The sequence below is a fragment of the Haliotis rufescens genome, unplaced genomic scaffold (assembly GCF_023055435.1).
Source record: "Haliotis rufescens isolate VD_foot unplaced genomic scaffold, xgHalRufe1.0.p SCAF_10, whole genome shotgun sequence".
Taxonomy (NCBI): domain Eukaryota; kingdom Metazoa; phylum Mollusca; class Gastropoda; order Lepetellida; family Haliotidae; genus Haliotis; species Haliotis rufescens.
This window is the reverse complement of record NW_025963780.1, coordinates 7900873-7918993: the sequence shown is the minus strand read 5'-3', so window position 1 is coordinate 7918993 and position 18121 is coordinate 7900873. Positions and strand designations below refer to the sequence as shown.

The 18121-nt window shown below is 38.7% G+C and overlaps 1 protein-coding gene across 2 annotated transcripts in view; it reads right to left on the bottom strand.

The window, feature by feature from the left end:
- The window catches only part of LOC124118011 (hemicentin-1-like), a 208306-nt gene that overhangs the window by 42615 nt on the left and 147570 nt on the right, over positions 1 to 18121 (bottom strand). For both annotated transcript variants that reach the window (XM_048386729.1, XM_048386730.1), the window contains exons 10-13: positions 16802 to 17077; positions 14255 to 14545; positions 12241 to 12519; positions 11443 to 11509 (exon numbers count right to left, since the gene is read on the bottom strand). In XM_048386729.1, the coding sequence (XP_048242686.1) occupies positions 11443 to 11509; positions 12241 to 12519; positions 14255 to 14545; positions 16802 to 17077 (913 nt within the window). The remainder of the gene's footprint in view (positions 1 to 11442; positions 11510 to 12240; positions 12520 to 14254; positions 14546 to 16801; positions 17078 to 18121) is intronic.

Below are 18121 nucleotides of genomic sequence, written 5' to 3'. Positions count from 1 at the left end.
ACACATGATGGTATAGACCGCATCCGTGGCCTAGGGGAAGTGTCCGGAAAGGAAGGTCGAGGGTTCCAAACCTGGCCGCGTCATACCAAAAGACGTTAAAAGATGGTGCTAGTTGTTACCCTGCCTGGTGCTCAGCGTCAAGGGGCTAAAACAAGTAAACAATCACTGATCGGCTCGGCGTCAGTATCCTGTGTCTGAGTTGGGTATTCATGTTTAACTGCAGCATGGTATCTCAGCGGACTGGTACACGCACGCACGCACGCACATACGTTAAACCCCATTACACCTCGCCTCATATGATGGCATGGGACAATCATGTTTTCCTAGCTTTCAATGGGTCCATGTGGTACGTCGGCAGTATGCAACATAGCGAGCACTATATGTTTAAAAATGGTATGCAAATAAATTATTTACACCTTCAGTTTTGTGCTCGTTAATCCTAAATTTGATTGCAGGTCTTGCTTTTGAACTGATCACTTTATTCATGTCACATTATTATGAGGCAATGAAGAATATTTCTGTTTCACTCGCTGGCAGTTAAGGAGAATATTTGATGCATTACACCTATCAACAAAATTCTGATATAGCTTATAATACGCAAACTATAAATTTCTTCATGGTACAGTTCCCTAAAAATAACAGCAAAACTTAATTTTATTTCACATATTTCGTATTTTTTTTGAAAATCACATTAAAAGCACATAATATTTTTACATTTTATGTATCCCTATATAATTTGTTGTAAATATATATTTCACGATAAGTCCCACAACAGCTTACCAGTCTATGGAAACTGATAAATTAATAAAATTGAACTTCGATGCACTATTACATTGCTTCTCCTCTGGCAACATTGATTTGATACGCGAACGAATTTAGGGTACTGTACTAGTACCCTAGTACCAGTTCTTGCATTGAATGACGTAAATGTATTTCACAGAAATGTTTATCCCCATATTCGATCCTTCCCTTGGGTACATTTCGTCATAAAATGTGTTATAACATCAAATTATGAAGGTGAAAGGTCTTAAATATTATCTTAAAATCATTTATTTGTAACTTTGAGATTTGAGATTATAGCATTTACTGTCCCACGTAGACGTGGCTTAGCATGTTCGTCTATCATTGCGGTAATAATGACTACAACTTTTACCGTGACAGCTGAAAATATGGTACGTAAATGACTAGAATACAGTTGTGTATGAGGCCTATTCAAAACATCGTAGAGATCGGGATCGTCAGTTTTTTTGTGAAATGCTGGAATCGTCGTCAGTATTCCTGTCGTTCGAGTTATTAGTCAGATTTTTCGATAAGCGATTCGACGTGGCACCGTTTCTAAGTTGTGTGTTTTAATGCGACAACTGTCCGGTATGACGTCACTTGATCACGTGACTAGCTACCTCATTATCTTACGTAATCGATAAATGCTTTCATGGGACGACCGTTCTAGATTGTTTATTCTAACTGTATCATGGAGTGTTACTGTTCGTAACTGTCTTGAGTGTATAAAATATATACCTAAGTATCCATTGATAGCGAATATAAAGCATGTGTAGTAACCATTTTAAGAATCCTTAAAGAAGCGTTTTGAATCGGGCAAGTGTGTCAGGAGCCAAGAATGAATGAATGATGTCGGCTTCGGCTACAGTGTCGTAAGCTGGCCCTAGGGCAGTATGAAATTCATGGAGTAAAACTGTTTCGTTGTAGTCCTGGCCATTTTCAGAGTTATATTTGACCTTTTTCTTTTCTGTTGTTAATTGGCATCTATCAAACTGGTTATAGTTAGATTGATGAGGAAAGGTTTGCCAAAGTTTCACCAATGTTGTTTGCAAGATTTCAGAGTAAGTTGTTAATAGTTTGTTGCAATCTTTGAGATGGTGACCTCTAGATTTTGAACCTTCATGTTCCACACCTTGGACATGGGTGTGCAGGACTTGATTTTGGATTCATGGTTCCTCCAGAGTTGATGTCTTGCCTTGGTGCTTATGATTTAACCGTTATTGAAGTTTTGCACAGTAGGATATCGGCGGAAACATTTCTCAGCTTTCTTTCTATTTTTTCTAGCTTAATGAAAAAAATACTCTCAAAAGAAATTGCATTTTAAAGGTTACGTGTTAACTCTTAATGTCTATTTTTTAAATTAAGAATAACAACCCGCAAACCTTTATGTAAAAAAAATAGTTTACATTAAGGGTTGATATCGTATACATATCGACCCTTATTGTAAAAGATTCTTATAAACCAAGTTTGATTGGAAATAAAGGGAACTTTTTGCTTTTTTCACGTTTTTCGTTGTTTTTGCTCGCTTTCTTATAATTATTCGTAATAGAAAGTATTCTTCCTTAAATTTATCGCGTTTTCTCAGGAACACCATATAGTAGAGCAATGGAATTTGTGTAAGTGCACTGCACCTGGTCGTTATTTACAGGCTTTCTTTAAGTGGTCATTACTGACATGTCATTTAGCGGAATTTGTTCAATCTTGTTACAAAGGGGTATCTGGGGATATTATACAATATGCATAATATGCCTTTATTTACGTTACTGTCTTGCTTCCATGACAACGGAGAGGGGCATGTGCAGAGCTGATTGATCGATATTCAGACATTTCGTTCAAATTTGGTGTTTAGGTACAATGTATTTTAGGACTCGACCGAACAGGTTTACTTACCATCATGGCAACGAATCGAGACATCTGATTGGTCGACATTTAGCTGTTCCATTTCGATAAGAGATACTTAGATATATTTTTTTAACATAAAGCACATTTTATTACAATAGCAACGGAGTGGAGTCCTCTGCTTGGTCGAAATTTAGATAATATACCTTATTTTAGACTATTTTCCCATACTAATAAGTGCTCCTGATGAAACTAGGTGTGGATGATGAGCACAAGGTCCAGTAATATAACCTCATTCAGAAATCCAAGATGGTCTCACAGTCGGAAGTTTGTAATATACAGGTCTCAAACATCTAAATCAGTTAATATATATTTATGAAGTCCTTTTGAAAACCCTTGTGAATGTCATTTCATTTGATTATTAGTTCATTGTTCCCCAGCAACGAAGGTAGAAGGTATAATTGAATCAGCGGTCTGTCAGTAGAACATTCTTTCCAGACAATTTGGCACTCGTGAAGAGCAGCCTCCACGTGGTGAGTGCTGGGTAACGCTAATAGTTCTTAGTAGAATGTGTCCTCAGCACCCCATTGCTGGTCGTAAAAGGCGACCGACCCCTGTGTCGGTGGAGGACGGGATTCTGGTGCTTGAGGGCACTGGATCCCGGAACAGGTGTTCCTTTTGCCCAACACACCACTTCGACACTTACTTCACCTAGCCTAGTGGTAGAATTGGCCCGAATCTACCAATCGGCTTGTCACGCCATGCCCTGTGCATGGAAAACTTATATTTAGAAATATCAAAGGAAATAAATGGTTTATCATGAAATATGATAATGTTATTAATGAGTCTTTTGCCAGAAGGCGGTGGCTCATGGGCCAATCTGGTGATACGGACTGCTGAATTCTGTGTTTTTATAGGAAAAGGCCATGGGTCGAACAAGCCTGACATTTGTCCTTTTATTAACAACAGCTTTTCGTGTCTTTATTTCTGGAGTATAACACCCCTGTAACCCTGGTGTTCCAGACTGGTTTCCACTCTGGCACTGTCCTTGTTGACACTCGATGGCAGGGGTGCTGAAATATTTTCTTACAACATGGCTTTCAATCCTCACTCTGGTTCATCTAAAACAAACAAACGCAGGCATTTAGATTCTCTTTCATCTGATGAAGATGTCCCTTCACAGATGAAGATGTCCCTGACTCATGGCCAAGGTTCATTGTCATGTCAGCCGCTGTAGCGATCCCCTAAAACTGAACCCTTTTGCAATCTCAAAGGGAATACAAAGTATGTGTGGGGAAGTAAAGAACATGACACGTCTTCGTTCTGGTTCAATCCTTGTTGAGTGTGATCGGAAGCAACAATCTGTTAATCTGCTGAGTATCCAGTAATTTGTTAACACAAAGGTTGTTGTTTCTGCACGCAAATCGCTTAATTCCTGTAAAGGAATTGTCCGAGATCGTGCTCGCTGTCTCGCAGACAGAGGATGAAATATGAAATAGCGCATGAATTGTCCAACCAAGGTGTTACCTCAGTTAAGCGCTTCATAAGAATAACACAAGCTGACAGTATTGTCAACACTGCCTTTGATCGTGAATCAAAAATACTAAAAATCAAATGTACCAACAATATTTCATATACAGAAGCCAAAAAATATTTCTTCCATCACAAGCAACTTTCACCAAAACATTTTCAGCTGCTGTGTCAGCCCCAACTCCAGCTGTCAAAGTATCCACAGCCTGCACTCAAACTGCTATCTCTTGGGTTAAGGATACTCAGATTGCACTTGACGACTCTACCCAGATATCTCAAAATAGCCCCTAGCTGGTAACATCTGCTTCCCAAACAGAGAATCCTTTATCTGAACCTACAGCAACTCAACCATTTGAATCAGAATCTATCAAGGGCATTGGAGATTTACAAGGTGAAGCCAACTTGTCTAACAAACAAAAAAAGGCAGAGGAGAAGGGCCAGGGATCTTGGAGATGCCTTCTCCTACTACAACCCCTGTAGACGTACATATTACTTTTGGACCTCTGGAAATGGAGGTAAGTCCCTCGCTCCCAGATCAAGCGAATGGACCTCCTTCCCGCTCTCGATCTCCAGTTGAGCCACCATGAGTTGTTCTTCTGCTATTATCCAATGAAATTGCAGAGGACTAAGGAACAATTTCAATGATTTGCAATTATTAATCCAGGATTTTAAACCATCGGCTTTTTGTTTACAGGAAACTTATCATAAAGATACTGACCAAATCCAGATAAAACAATATAATGCATATAACCACTTCTCCCCTCCAGGACTCAGAGCCCCTGGGGGATCTTCAGTATTGGTGAGGCAGGATGTTATACATAGCCCTGTTCTACTAGATACGCCACTTCAAGCTGTTGCTGTACGAATTAACTCTAAACATTGTATTGACATTATGTTCATTTTATGTTACGCCATCTTCTACTCTTCAACAGACAGATCTTAAGGCGCTCTATGACCATCTTCCCAAGCCCTGTGTCATTATGGGCGATTTAAATGGACATAATCCACTTTGGGTTAGTGCTGATTCAAACCGTAAAGGGAAGACATTGGAAGATTTCATTTCTGACAACGCTCTATGCATTTTTAATGATAACTCTAAAACCTATTACATCCAGGCACAGGCACCTATTCATCTCTAGATCTATCACTTACCAACTCTCAGCTTCTAAATGAATTCGAATGGTCAGTCAACGACAACCTGTGTGGAGGTGACCATTTTCCGACTTTTCTTCAAACAATAACTCCATCCGATGTTCCCCCATCATCAAGATGGAATTTCACTAAAGCTAACTGGTCTTTGTTCGAGTTACTTTGTATGAGCTAATTAAATCCTGATCGTTTTGTTGATGTTCCTGATTCAATAAAACTGTTTTCTGATGAACTTAACAAAAAAGCTGATGAATGCATTCCCAAGTCCTCTGCAAATCCACACATCCGTAAACCATGGTTTAATGATACTTGCAAACAAGCTAGCAAGGCACGGAAGAAAGCTAAACATTTTTTCCGTCGCCATCCTATGGTACATAAAAATAAATTCAAAATCGCAAATGCTAAAGCACGGTGTACGTTTAAACAAAATAAACGCAAGTCTTGGCAAGCTTACGTTTCAAAAATCAATTCACCTACGCCCATGTCCAAGGTATGGAACATGGTCAAGAAAATCAAAGGTAAGGGACCTAAATCTGGCATTCACCATCTTAAGAATGGGAATGAGTTGTTAATTGATAAATCTGATATTGCAAATAAACTGGGTGATACTTTGGCCAAACATTCTTCCTCCTCCAATTATGTGCCTCAATTTCAAAAATACCAAAAACAGCAGGAAAAGAAACCTATTAGTTTTAATTCAGATAATGGGGAAGATTACAATGAAATATTTTCTATTCATGAACTACATACTGCCCTCGGACAATCTCACAATACGCTCTTGGAAATGATAACATACATTATCAACTCCTGAAGCACTTACCAGAATCATGTATACAATCACTGTTAAATATTTTTCATGAAATTTGGACGTCAGGACTATTTCCACCGTCTTGGCGTGATGCCATTGTTGTTCCAATACCTAAACAAGGACGTGATCACACAGATCCATCAAATTATCGACCAATTTCATTGACTAGCTGCGTTTGCAAAACCATGGAACGCATGATAAATAATCGACTTGTTTGGTACCGATAATCTCATTACAAATATACAATGTGGTTTCCGTAAAAACAGAAGTACGATCGATCATTTAGTACGTTTAGAATCATTTGTAAAAAATGCCATAATAAACAAACAACATGCAGTGTCTATCTTTTTCGATCTCGAAAAAGCATATGACACTACATGGTAAAATGGTATTTTAAAAGATTTACATAACTTTGGATTGCCAAGTCGTTTGCCTCAGTTTATATCCAACTTTTTAACAGACAGACAATTTCAAGTCCGCGTGGGTACTACCCTGTCTGATTATTATAATCAGGATCAGGGCGTCCAACAGGGCAGTATTTTGTCTGTCACATTATTCAGCATTAATATCAATAGTTTATCGAAAGTTTTAAATGATTCAGTTGATGGATCACTTTTTGTGGATAATTTTAATATATCTTGTCGTTGTAAAAATATGCACACAATAGAAAGGCAATTACAATTATGTCTCAATAAAATTCACAAGTGGTGTCTAGAGAACGGGTTTAAATGTTCCAAATCAAAAACTAACTGTATACATTTCTGCAGAAAATATATATAACCGCACAAGGACCCTGAACTTTTTCTAAATAGCACCCCTATCAAAGATGTGAAGGAGGCCAAGTTCTTGGGACTTTTTTTATAACCATTTAACTTTCCTCCCACATACTAAATACCTAAAAGCCAAATGTCTGAAGGCACTCGATTTATTGAAAGTAGTTTCTAACAACCCACTTACATTTGTATAGATCACTGATCCGTACAAAACTTGATTATGGCTCCATCCTCTATATAGCCCCTACTCAACTTGAGTCTATTTAAAACTATTAATTTGCCAACAAGAATAGCATCAATAAAGAAACACTTACTACACTTATACATCTATATTAACAGATGGATCCAAGGATGGTGGCGCAGTTGCTAGTGCCACTGTCATTGGATCCAGAACAGTATCTTCACGATTACCCGATAACAGTTCCATATTCACAGCAGAAGCATACGCCATTTTTACAGCACTAAACTATATCAGTAATCAATCTAAACATTAACAATTCATTATTTTTTCTGATTCACCTTCGTGCCTTCAAGTGATTAAAAATATGTCATCGAACCATCCACTTTTAATCCAAATTCTCGAATTAATTAATGATCTTGCTACTGGCCAATATGACATCGTCTTTTGTTGGTTACCAAGTCATGTTGGTATCATTGGTAACACAATGGCTAATGCTGCTGCAAAAGCAGCACTCAACAAATCTTTGACAACACTTTTACCATACAGTGATTATAAACCTATAATTAGATCTTACATGCGTGATCTGATGCAAAAGAAGTGGGACACCCAAGTGGGTATTAATAAATCACATGAAATTAAACCAAATATTGGTTACACCCACTTGGGCTGTCAGTCCAGATTTGAAGAGGTCATTACGTGACGATGTCGTATTGGCCACTCGAGATATACACATGAGTATATATTAAAAGGTGAGGATCCTCCGTTTTGTGTCCCTTGTGATGAAAGAATCACGGTCAAGCATGTCCTGCTTGACTGTATTGATTTTTTCATCACAAGGGATAAATATTTAAGTGTAAAAACAGTGAAGTACCTTTTTAGTAAAGTTCATTCTCATTTAATACTATGTTTTTTAAATGAAACAGAACTTATTCATAAATTTTGATGTGGTTTCTGTATTGTTTTAAAAATTGATAGTGCTAATTAATAACTTGATTATAAGTGGATGTACCCTCGAGGGGGGTTGGAGTAGCGTAAAATTATTGTCCCCCTAAGAGGGTATGTAAGTCCCACATCATTTGAAGTATTTTTCTGCATGCCATGCTTTTAATCGTAGAATATTCGTCATTTTAATCTTTGGCTTAAATGGTACACTGTCGCCAGTGACTGAAGTGATATAAATCCTGCCGGGGTCCATGCAGGAAGCAAAGGCACAGTAAGTCCCCATGGTCCCTAGTATGGTGTCTCCCTTTAGTTACTGACGATCTCTAGCCCATTTTTATATTGTGTTGTTCACCAATACTTTTATATATTCTCAACTAGTTTTAAATAGACTCTGTGATATTCTAGTTATTGTAATGTCCATCGTTGACAGCTTTTTCTAGTGTATAAATATATGCATTATTAATGAACTTCTCGTCACGATATGGCTGAAATACTGCCGATGTGACGTTAAATCTTAACTCACTCACTCACTCCAGACAATTCCTTCTAAACTAATTAACTGATTGCAATTAAACTTTGTTCGCGTGACAACTTCAATTAAGTTGGGCACATAGCAATTATTTTGCTCAGTTTTATTGCCCTATATTACTTCTTCATTTCAATTTGTCTGGACAACTTCTTAACTACTACATTAGTACATAGGTACGGACACTGACTTATTTCCATTACCATTGTGTTACCAAAGAAATTGTCCGATTTCGTTCAAATTCAGCCTATTGATATGGTATGGGATTCAGTACCTCTTTCCCCCCAGCTACAATCAAGTGTCAACAAGAACAATCTTATGCTGCAGCGGATCTCCAAGCTGCAAAGACCGGGGATAAATGGGTGTTATACTCCAACACATTTGACACGAAATTTATTGGAGACTTACAGAATTAGGAGGTCAGCAACCTCAGATGGCCCCATGAACCACCTCCTTCTGGGCTTAGGGCTCTAACCTCCTTCTGGGCTCTAAGTATAGGATAAAACACGTCCGAGGGTTGTTATGATATTTAAAACCCGCATCCCGAGGGATTGTCTGAGGGAAAGGGTTTTAAATATCATAACGACCCGAGGGGAAGTGTTTTATCTTACTTATAAACCGATTTTGAACCTTAAAATTATCCCCAAACTAATTTCAACCCACAGGGTAAGCCATGTCGCAAAACGCATCGCGAGAAAACAACTTGCACGTGCTAGTTACTGGGGTTAACCATGTGCTCTCTCAGTTGTATTCTGTCCTGCACTCAGAGAAGACGCGATGGACAGCGTAGATGAAATCCACATTTAGAAAGGAGGAATCCGAAAGTGATGATTTTCAATACAGGTTTGGAGAGCCCTTATGTGGTAAAGAAATTGAAGAGAAATTAGAGGTGTGTGTTCAAGTTGGGGGTGTCCGTATTTTCAAGGTGGCAAGAAGAGAGACGGTTGCGGCCCATGAAAGACAACCTTGAATTGCCAGCAGCATGCTTGTACACTCCAATATTGCAAATGGATAAAGAATCTTTGAATATTGCTTTGAAATACTTTCTCTTTGAAACAAGAAAACAAAATGGCTCAGAATATCCCGCCAACAGTGTGTATGCACTCTTCGCAGCGATTCAGTCAGCACTGAGAGAGAATGGTACAGTCATAAACTTATTTGAAGATGATGAATTTATTGAAGCTCGCATGTGTTAAGATGCTGCATTGCCCAATCTCTCGCAGAAGGGTTTAGGAAGTTCCAGTAGGAAAATGACCGAAACCATATCATGTGATAAAGAGGAATTACTCTGGAAAATGGATCATTGGGTGAAGACAATCCAAGACAGCTGCGTGAAACAATATTGTATCTCACAGGTACATATTTTTTCATGTGTATCCATATGGTTTCAATTTTAAAATATGCATTTCCCTATGTTCAGGACCACACAATTTTGGTTTAAATGAGACTATTTTCCCAGCCACAAATAACAGCCCCGCACGTGGATGAGAAAGGTAGACGTTATCTTTTGTACAAAGAGGATGTGTCCAAGACAAATTATGGAGGCCTGAAGGACCGCAAAGTACCACCTAAAGAAGTTCGTAGGGTGTGTAAGAATTCCGCATGCTGTCACTGGACATTAAAGTTGAAATGCCTTTGCCCACGCAATGGGTTGTGATGCTCCTTTATTTATTAACGCCATTGTAGATGTTTCACATGTGAAGAGCGAGCAACCGCGGTTGTATGGGCCTGTTTTTCATGCACAGGGCGACACAGTCATCACATCATTTCCCCAGCACAGGTAGTCACAGCAGAAGATCGTGATATTGGAGACAGTATTATACATTCTTCAAAGCCAAAGTTTTAAATGTGTTTATAAGGGGGCACGGGTGGCCCAGTCGTTTAAGGCGCCGCGATTCGCTGTGCAGAGTTGCGTCCCCTGGGCACGCCAGAAACCTATGATTGTGGGTTCGAAACCCGGTTCGCCCCTATTATGTTTCTAGGTTTGTCAGCACCATACCCGTGCTCGTGGGTTCACCGGAGTGGTAAACGTCTGAGACTTGCATCACTTTGGGCTTACCTCCCACACTAAGCTGACACGCCTTGATATAACTTGAATAATGTTAAAAGCGGCGTTAAACCCTACTCACATGTATGTAAATTACCCTCATGTGAAATTGTCTGATATGGCATGTATGGATGATGGTGTACAAAATCACTCTCCTCCTGAAATACATTTTGATTGGAAAGCTCTTTTAGTGTGTTGTTACCTGAATAACATTTATTCTGTATGGTTTTTTCAATGTTTCCCATCCCCACATCATCTATTTATGTATAATGTCATGTTTAGTGACATTTCTGTAAACTTAGCAGATTGAACTGATTAAATGTATGATTAACTCTGCTTCTTCAATACGCTTTGGAACGCACAATCTGTTCTAAGGCATATGTATCTACATTATTCTTCTATAATATACTTCTATATATACTTCTACTCTTAATGGCTGGTTATCATTGGACAAGCACAACCTCACGTATCGCGCATTGCTTTCGCGCCCTACTTTATCCACGTTTCAATGCTACTTTTACACTGCGGCAGTGTCATGTAGAAGCAGAATTGTTGACAGTTCTGCTCAATCTTTTTGATAACAATGATTCTGATGGAGTTGCTCTTTTCTTTGGCGACATATACACAATGTAAGGTAAAAACAGTATGACTTTGGGGTATTTTAAAGATACAAAATCAAACCCAAATAAATAAAACACAACCACAAAGTGCAAATATATTATGCACCTTAATCACTCTCACGAAAAGGATAAGCCCACTTATCAAGGAAAGCAGGAATGTCAATAACAGTAGAAACGTTGTATTGACCTTTTATTCAATATTTTGTTTACCTGGCTATATCTTCTATTACTGAAACGTTTGACATACCCCGATTCTTTTATGTCGTCATCTGTAGAACCAATGTCGATTTTGTCAACAATTGTAGGACACATATCTGCAAAACAAGTTTTCGTGTAAAAATGTTAGCTCATTTCAGAATCTTACCTTTTTTCTATCATTGAAATATTAAATTTCAATTGTAGCATCATATGATCTCCTGAATGTGTCACATCAGTGAGTCACTTAGGAAATATGAATTTTCTATTATTTACAGATTGAAAACACATACATTCATACTGTGAATCTTTGATAGAAAGAGTATGGGAAATGTAACCTATCTAAATTCCATCTTTCGACGGCACAATATATCATAAACTATGCATACAGTGAAAAAGTAATCATTGGCATTATTCAAACTAAAGTGTCAGATAAAAGAATCACAAAATCGAATTTGTATTCCAGAAAGTGAAATATGCGGCAGTTGCGTGGGGCGGTACATACATGACAGGCGAACTGATTTGGTTATTGTGAATGGACATTTGACTGGCCAGCGATATGTTAACGAAATTTTTCGTCCAGTCGTTGTTCCATTCGCCAGAATTATCGGCAGAAAGTTTGAAGTGCAAAATACCAGTGCCAGGTCACATCGTGCCCAGCGTGAACGGTGGAACGGCGGGCCAACAGTATGCCATCAAATAGTCGTGCATGTATTGTCCAACATGGTAGACACACCAGATGCCCCAAATTAATTTTACAGACATTTATCGTCATTATACCTTCACTATCATTGCATTAGTTTTCTTATTTTTTGTTGGTCGTATTATCACGTTTGTGCCGGGTTCTTACCTCTTACATTTACACTTATGTCCGCGCTATTAACAGATGCCAATCGATGGTGAGCTCGGCACATGTATGTGCCAGCGGTACTTGTGTCCACTTTGCACATCCGCAAGTTGGGTCTGACGTCACTACAGGAAGTGCTGGGTATTACAAATTTCCCATCACGCACCCACGTGATGTCTCCTGGAGAAACGAGGGGATACGAGTCCACATAGCACCACAAGGTTGTGGCAGATCCCAGGTAGAAACCATAGTTATTGTACTTGACCAAGACTGTTGGCGCATCTGAAAATGAAAGTTCCTGTACACATTGATTATATAAATGAAATGGAAAAGGGGCGTTCGTATTGGTACAGTTGATGATCCACAGAAGACAGTATGGCCAAAATGCGTTTCAGTTTCGTTAGAATATTCTGTTGTCTGAAATATAATTATATTTTTTGGAATATACTGTTATCGAAGGTAACCATATAAATGCGTTACGCGTGGGAGGGGAGGACTTCGGTCGTTAAAGCGCTCTGAGCAATTAGTGTTGTTAATGTTCATTATCCACAGTAACACGTAAGCTCTCTACTCTTGCATTAATGCAGTATGTGTGATCAGATTGAAACTTTATGAAAGCCTAATGGCTATTGGCATGCTTCAAACTGGTAGAACTCAGTGAGAGGTAACCAATATCTTCAATGTGTCCAAGTCTATGATTTGCAGACTTTGGAAAGGTTTCTGCAGACGCAAAATGTTTAATATTCGCCCCGCACAGGGTGACCTGTAGCAACAACACAAGTCTTCATTAGCGTTATGCCACCCGAGTTCAAGTTACTGACCAAACCAATAGAAATCGTCTGCATAAAAGGCGACCACAGTTTGTACCACCGTTAACAAATCGACACATTCTAGACAGATGCCATTATTATGCTTTCAGATGAGTTCGGGTTCACTTTTGACTTTCTGGATAGGCAGGGACGTGTTTTGAGGCGTCCTGACGAACATAAGACAACATGACATATTGGGTGTGGGAGGTGGGGTGGATTTGTGAAGATATTGAGTGGCATCACAATTACTGCCAGAACACCACTCCATATTGTTCTTGGACGGGGTCACTGGACAGTACTACCGGACAACATGCTGGTGCCAATGTCAAAGGCAACCCGCTACGTTAGCCGAACTGAGCTATGTCTAAACCACTCCTCCCTGACAAATAAAACATCGTGAGTAGAAATGAGTAAAATAAGGCGGCACTTCCTGGTTACATCAAAGAGTGCTTATCAAAGTCGGATTAAGGGATCAGACCGCGTGACGCTATATCCAAGCCATGAAATAACAAGCTTGAGGCGTGTATCGCATTTTGTTGTTTCTATCAAGTGGACAGACCAGATTATGATTTCTGCTATGCCTAATAAGGTACATGTAATTGTTAATAATTATTGCAGGCGAAATACATTTCAATTTGTCAATGTATAAACGTGTTGGGCTTTTAATTTCTTGTGTATAACTATTTATTACTGTGACTTGATCTGTCTGGATTTTCATGCCTCGATTCGAGAAAACGTTGATGAAGCCGGTTCTTTCCCCCCAACGTGTGCAGTCCGGGTGTTAGAACAGGTCTATAGAAACCTATGTTTGTCGTAAAATTGATCGGGAGCACAGCTTTGGTGAATTGGTTGAAAGTTTATCATCGTATTCCGACGGCGCTCATAACATCAATCACTGGTTTGTGTTTGTTTGTGCCAAGACTGTTGTTTACAGGCAACCGCCATATATGGTGAACAGTGATGATCATTTCGTTACACAAAAAAGATACTAGTCAACTGGTAATATCCTGCGCCTGATTTTAAATCTATCTCATCAATCACGAACACGCCAAAACTGAACTGTACAAAATTTAATATGATCATTGACGTTGATGACACGAAGGACGAAAGAATATTCACATTAGAGTTTGAGTAACATTCTCATGGTTAGACACCCAATCTCAGTGCCTGGTCTTCTATAAGGGCTGCACAAAAATGTAGTTACTTACATTCCACTGTAACATTGATGGCGTCAGACTGACTGTCGCCAACACCGTTGACTGCGCCACACGTATATCTACCGGTGTCCTCGCGCCTTATATCGGTAATAGTCAAGCTGGGATTGTATATATCCCCGTTACTATACCGACCAAAGTGAGTGTCGAGATTGACGCCATCTTTAAACCAGTGGACAATGGCGGGACTGGGTTTAACGCGCATATCCACGGAGCAACCTATAGATGATGTTTGTCCTTCTACCAACATTATGTTCCTGCGTGGCACGTGGACGTCTGGTCGAGCTGAAATTCAATCAAGGGTTCACCATTTTTGAATATGATAGTAAGTAAATTCATAGAATGAAAACCTGTTTCCGTTAATTTAATCGGTCTCCTTCCTCTTCAATTTTTTCCCTCCCACCAAAAACCTTTTGATCTTTGTTCAATACAACCCGCTCCTATTATGTGGCCTTTTGGTCACTGCTCCCTATCTACTATGCAGATTTAACAATTTATTTCTTGTTTGTATCCCCGCCCTTAAATTTGTATCCCCGCCCCTTTTCCACGAATGGTTTATCCCTCAAATAAACACATCCACCCAATGATGCTAACAGTTTATGTACCCTGGAACTAACCAAATGAATCGTACGGTCGTAACCCATTTGTCAGATACCCCCGTTGTCAGACACCCCAGTTCTTATACAGTGGGTACTACATCGGTATGGACATTGGTGATGTGAATTTACATGTACATTTATGTATCTTTTTTCTGAACCCTTGTGCATGTTGATGACACTGTCCTCTTTGCAGATTCTGCAACTAAACTCCACAATACATAAGATACTTTTAAAAGTTATTGCATTATCTGGAAATTAGACGTAAACCTGCAAAAGACTAAAGTTTTGATCTTTGGAAGCGGGCCGTCCAAAAACAGAAGGTTGTTTTTTCTATTTGGAGAATACGGAAATTGATATCGTGAAACAAATATACGTACATAGGTGTTCTATTTAGTAGAAACGGAATTTTCAAGCCAGAAATAAAATGTTTAGCGGACAGTACATCTAAAGACATGTATTCTAAAAAATCTAGAAATTATAATATTCCTTTGGATTGTTTACTTTAGGCTTTTGATGAAATGATATTTCCAATATTATTATATGGCTGTGACATTTGGGCATACGAAAATATGAACATAATTGAAAAGAAATTTATAATTCGTTAAGCTAGCCTGTGGTCTTAGAAATGCGACCCAAAGTTTTATGGTTTATGGAGAACAAGGCAGACTACCTTTATCGATTTATGGAGCTAACGGTATTTTTTGGCATAAACTTTGTAAAACCGGACCTGCAATAAAACTATCGCAACTTATCTATAATTTGCTCATTTGCAATTTTTATCTAATAATGAACAAAATGCCTGGATAAAAAACGTGAGGCAAATACTTAATTACTGTGGTCTGTCCTATGTATTTTAAATGACCCAAAAAGCGTTTCAAGCCAGTGGCTAGCTGTCCGGATAGAAATAACTTTAAAAGATTCTTAAGGTACAATAGGATTGTGTAGTCTTCCCTTACTCTCAAAATAGATTAAACTGATGAACCATTTGACCATAAAAACAACTTAGATTTGTAGGTTCCCACCCCAGCTTCCTATGAGAATATTGAAGGTTTTCTCAATTTACATGATTGTACTAAATTGAGCATATATTCGTCAGAGATATCTGAATTGACCATAAACATGGAAGGTGGGCAGAAAACTAACTTACATCGTAGAGAGGTTCATTTTCAAAATCACCTCTACAGCTAAGTGAAGGTGATGCTACCAAAAGTGGCAATATTGACACATCCTTTTTTCATAGATTGAGTAAATAAATGTATTTGTTTTGACATATGAAACCTATGTTGCTTAACGTCTATCAAACATACTCAGCAGCAATCGTTTAATTTATATCAAACGTAAAGAACAAAAGAAATCAACATCCAATGTACAAATTTCTAAAGTGTTTTGTTTTATAAAAAATATATGTATATATAAACATACAAATAAGTTTAAAGCAAAATGAACCTTGAACTAATAACATCAAAAATGAAAAGCAGAATCAACATATAAAAATGTGATTCTATAATTTATTTATCTTATTGATTGTTTTGAAACACAGAAGTGAAAATTCTTTTCATGAAAAGAAGAAGATAGCACGGGGTATGATCGGGACTAAGCCATTTTACCACATGGGTAACAAGCCTTAGAAAGTAGAAGTCAAACGTGGCATCTGTGATTTTAAGGTATCTGACAAATGGAGTGTACCAATCGTACATGCATTACATTTATTTTGGCATTTGGTTACTGATGACCTATACCCTGTTTTTTAAACTGTATGAATAATGTTGTTACGCCTAAATATGTTTGATAAAATTTGTTATTAAAAAAAGAACTTTCCATTCATATCATGAAATGTCCTCGATTAAAACAAATATTTAATATTATACCACGTATGTTGTAAATTTCTGGACATCTTCGAATTATGATTTATAACTACTCACAGAAATGAACGTCTACTCACAGAAGACGTCCAATGTAATCTGGCAGCCTGCTACACCAACGACGTTCTCTACTTCACAGGTGTAGACATCGCCATCAGTTCGCATAACATGGGAAATTGTGAGATCAGGTGATGATACAGTCCCACCGCTATACCGGGGATTGGATACATCCAGTACAACCCCGTTCTTTCTCCATGTCACATTTCTCAGGGATGGCAGAAAACTAACCGAACATCTAAGGGTTTGTGTTCCATTTTCACACACTGTATAGCTGCGGTTGGTGCAGTTGTCTATATCTGTGTAGAAAAAATGTATTAAATATGTTTAAGGATAACTGAGTATCCTACAATTTGTCCAACATTGTCAACTACCCCTGTATGACAATAAAGTGGGTTTTTCATTGTTCAAACACAGTCAAAGCATCAATGACCTTCTGGTATTGGATAATTTTGTCATCGTCAAACTAAGCCTTTAATCACTGAGGATGAACAGAATACTGTCAAGTATACTGAACAACAAAAGTTCCTGTGACATTGAATAAGATTTAATGCAAAGTTATGGGTTTTTTTTTTACCAAATTTGAAACAATTTCGGTTTGCAACAGATAAAAGACTCATGTAAGAGTTCCAATGGTTTAATTTGCCATACTGACATCAGAAAATGCATGATTTCATAAAAAAAACATGAACATGCCAAAATGTCAATTTACAAATCAATAACGTGTGTGTCCACTTCTGGTTGCGATGCAAGCAACACATTTTCGTCTCATGGAATGGACTAGGCGTCGCACAAAGTCATGTGGGAGCATGTTTCGAAGCTCCTGGAGTGTCTGTGGAACACGTGGTTGATGTCGAAGGCGACGATCCATCTCATCCCACATGTGCTCGATTGGTGAGAGATCAGGGGAGCGAGCCGGCCAGGGAATGACAATCACGTTGTTTTGTTGAAGAGAATCCTGAACAAGTCGAGCAATATGAGACCGGGCGTTGTCATGTTGAAAGGTAATACCTGGCCCATGTCGACGCAAAAACGGAAGAACAACAGGGCCGATGATCTCGTCGCGGTAGCGCTGTCCATTGAGTTGGTTGGTTGGTTGGTTTGTTGTTTAACGCCACACTCAGCAATATTCCAGCTATATGACTGCGGTCTGTAAATAATCGAGTCTGGACCAGACAATCCAGTGATTAATATCACGAACATCGATGCACGCAATTGGGATCTATGACATGTGTCCACCAAGTCAGCGATCCCGTTAGTCGCCTTTTACGACAAGCATAGTCGCCTTTTACGGCAAGTATGGGTTGCTGAAGACCTATTCTACCCCGGAATCTTCACGGGTC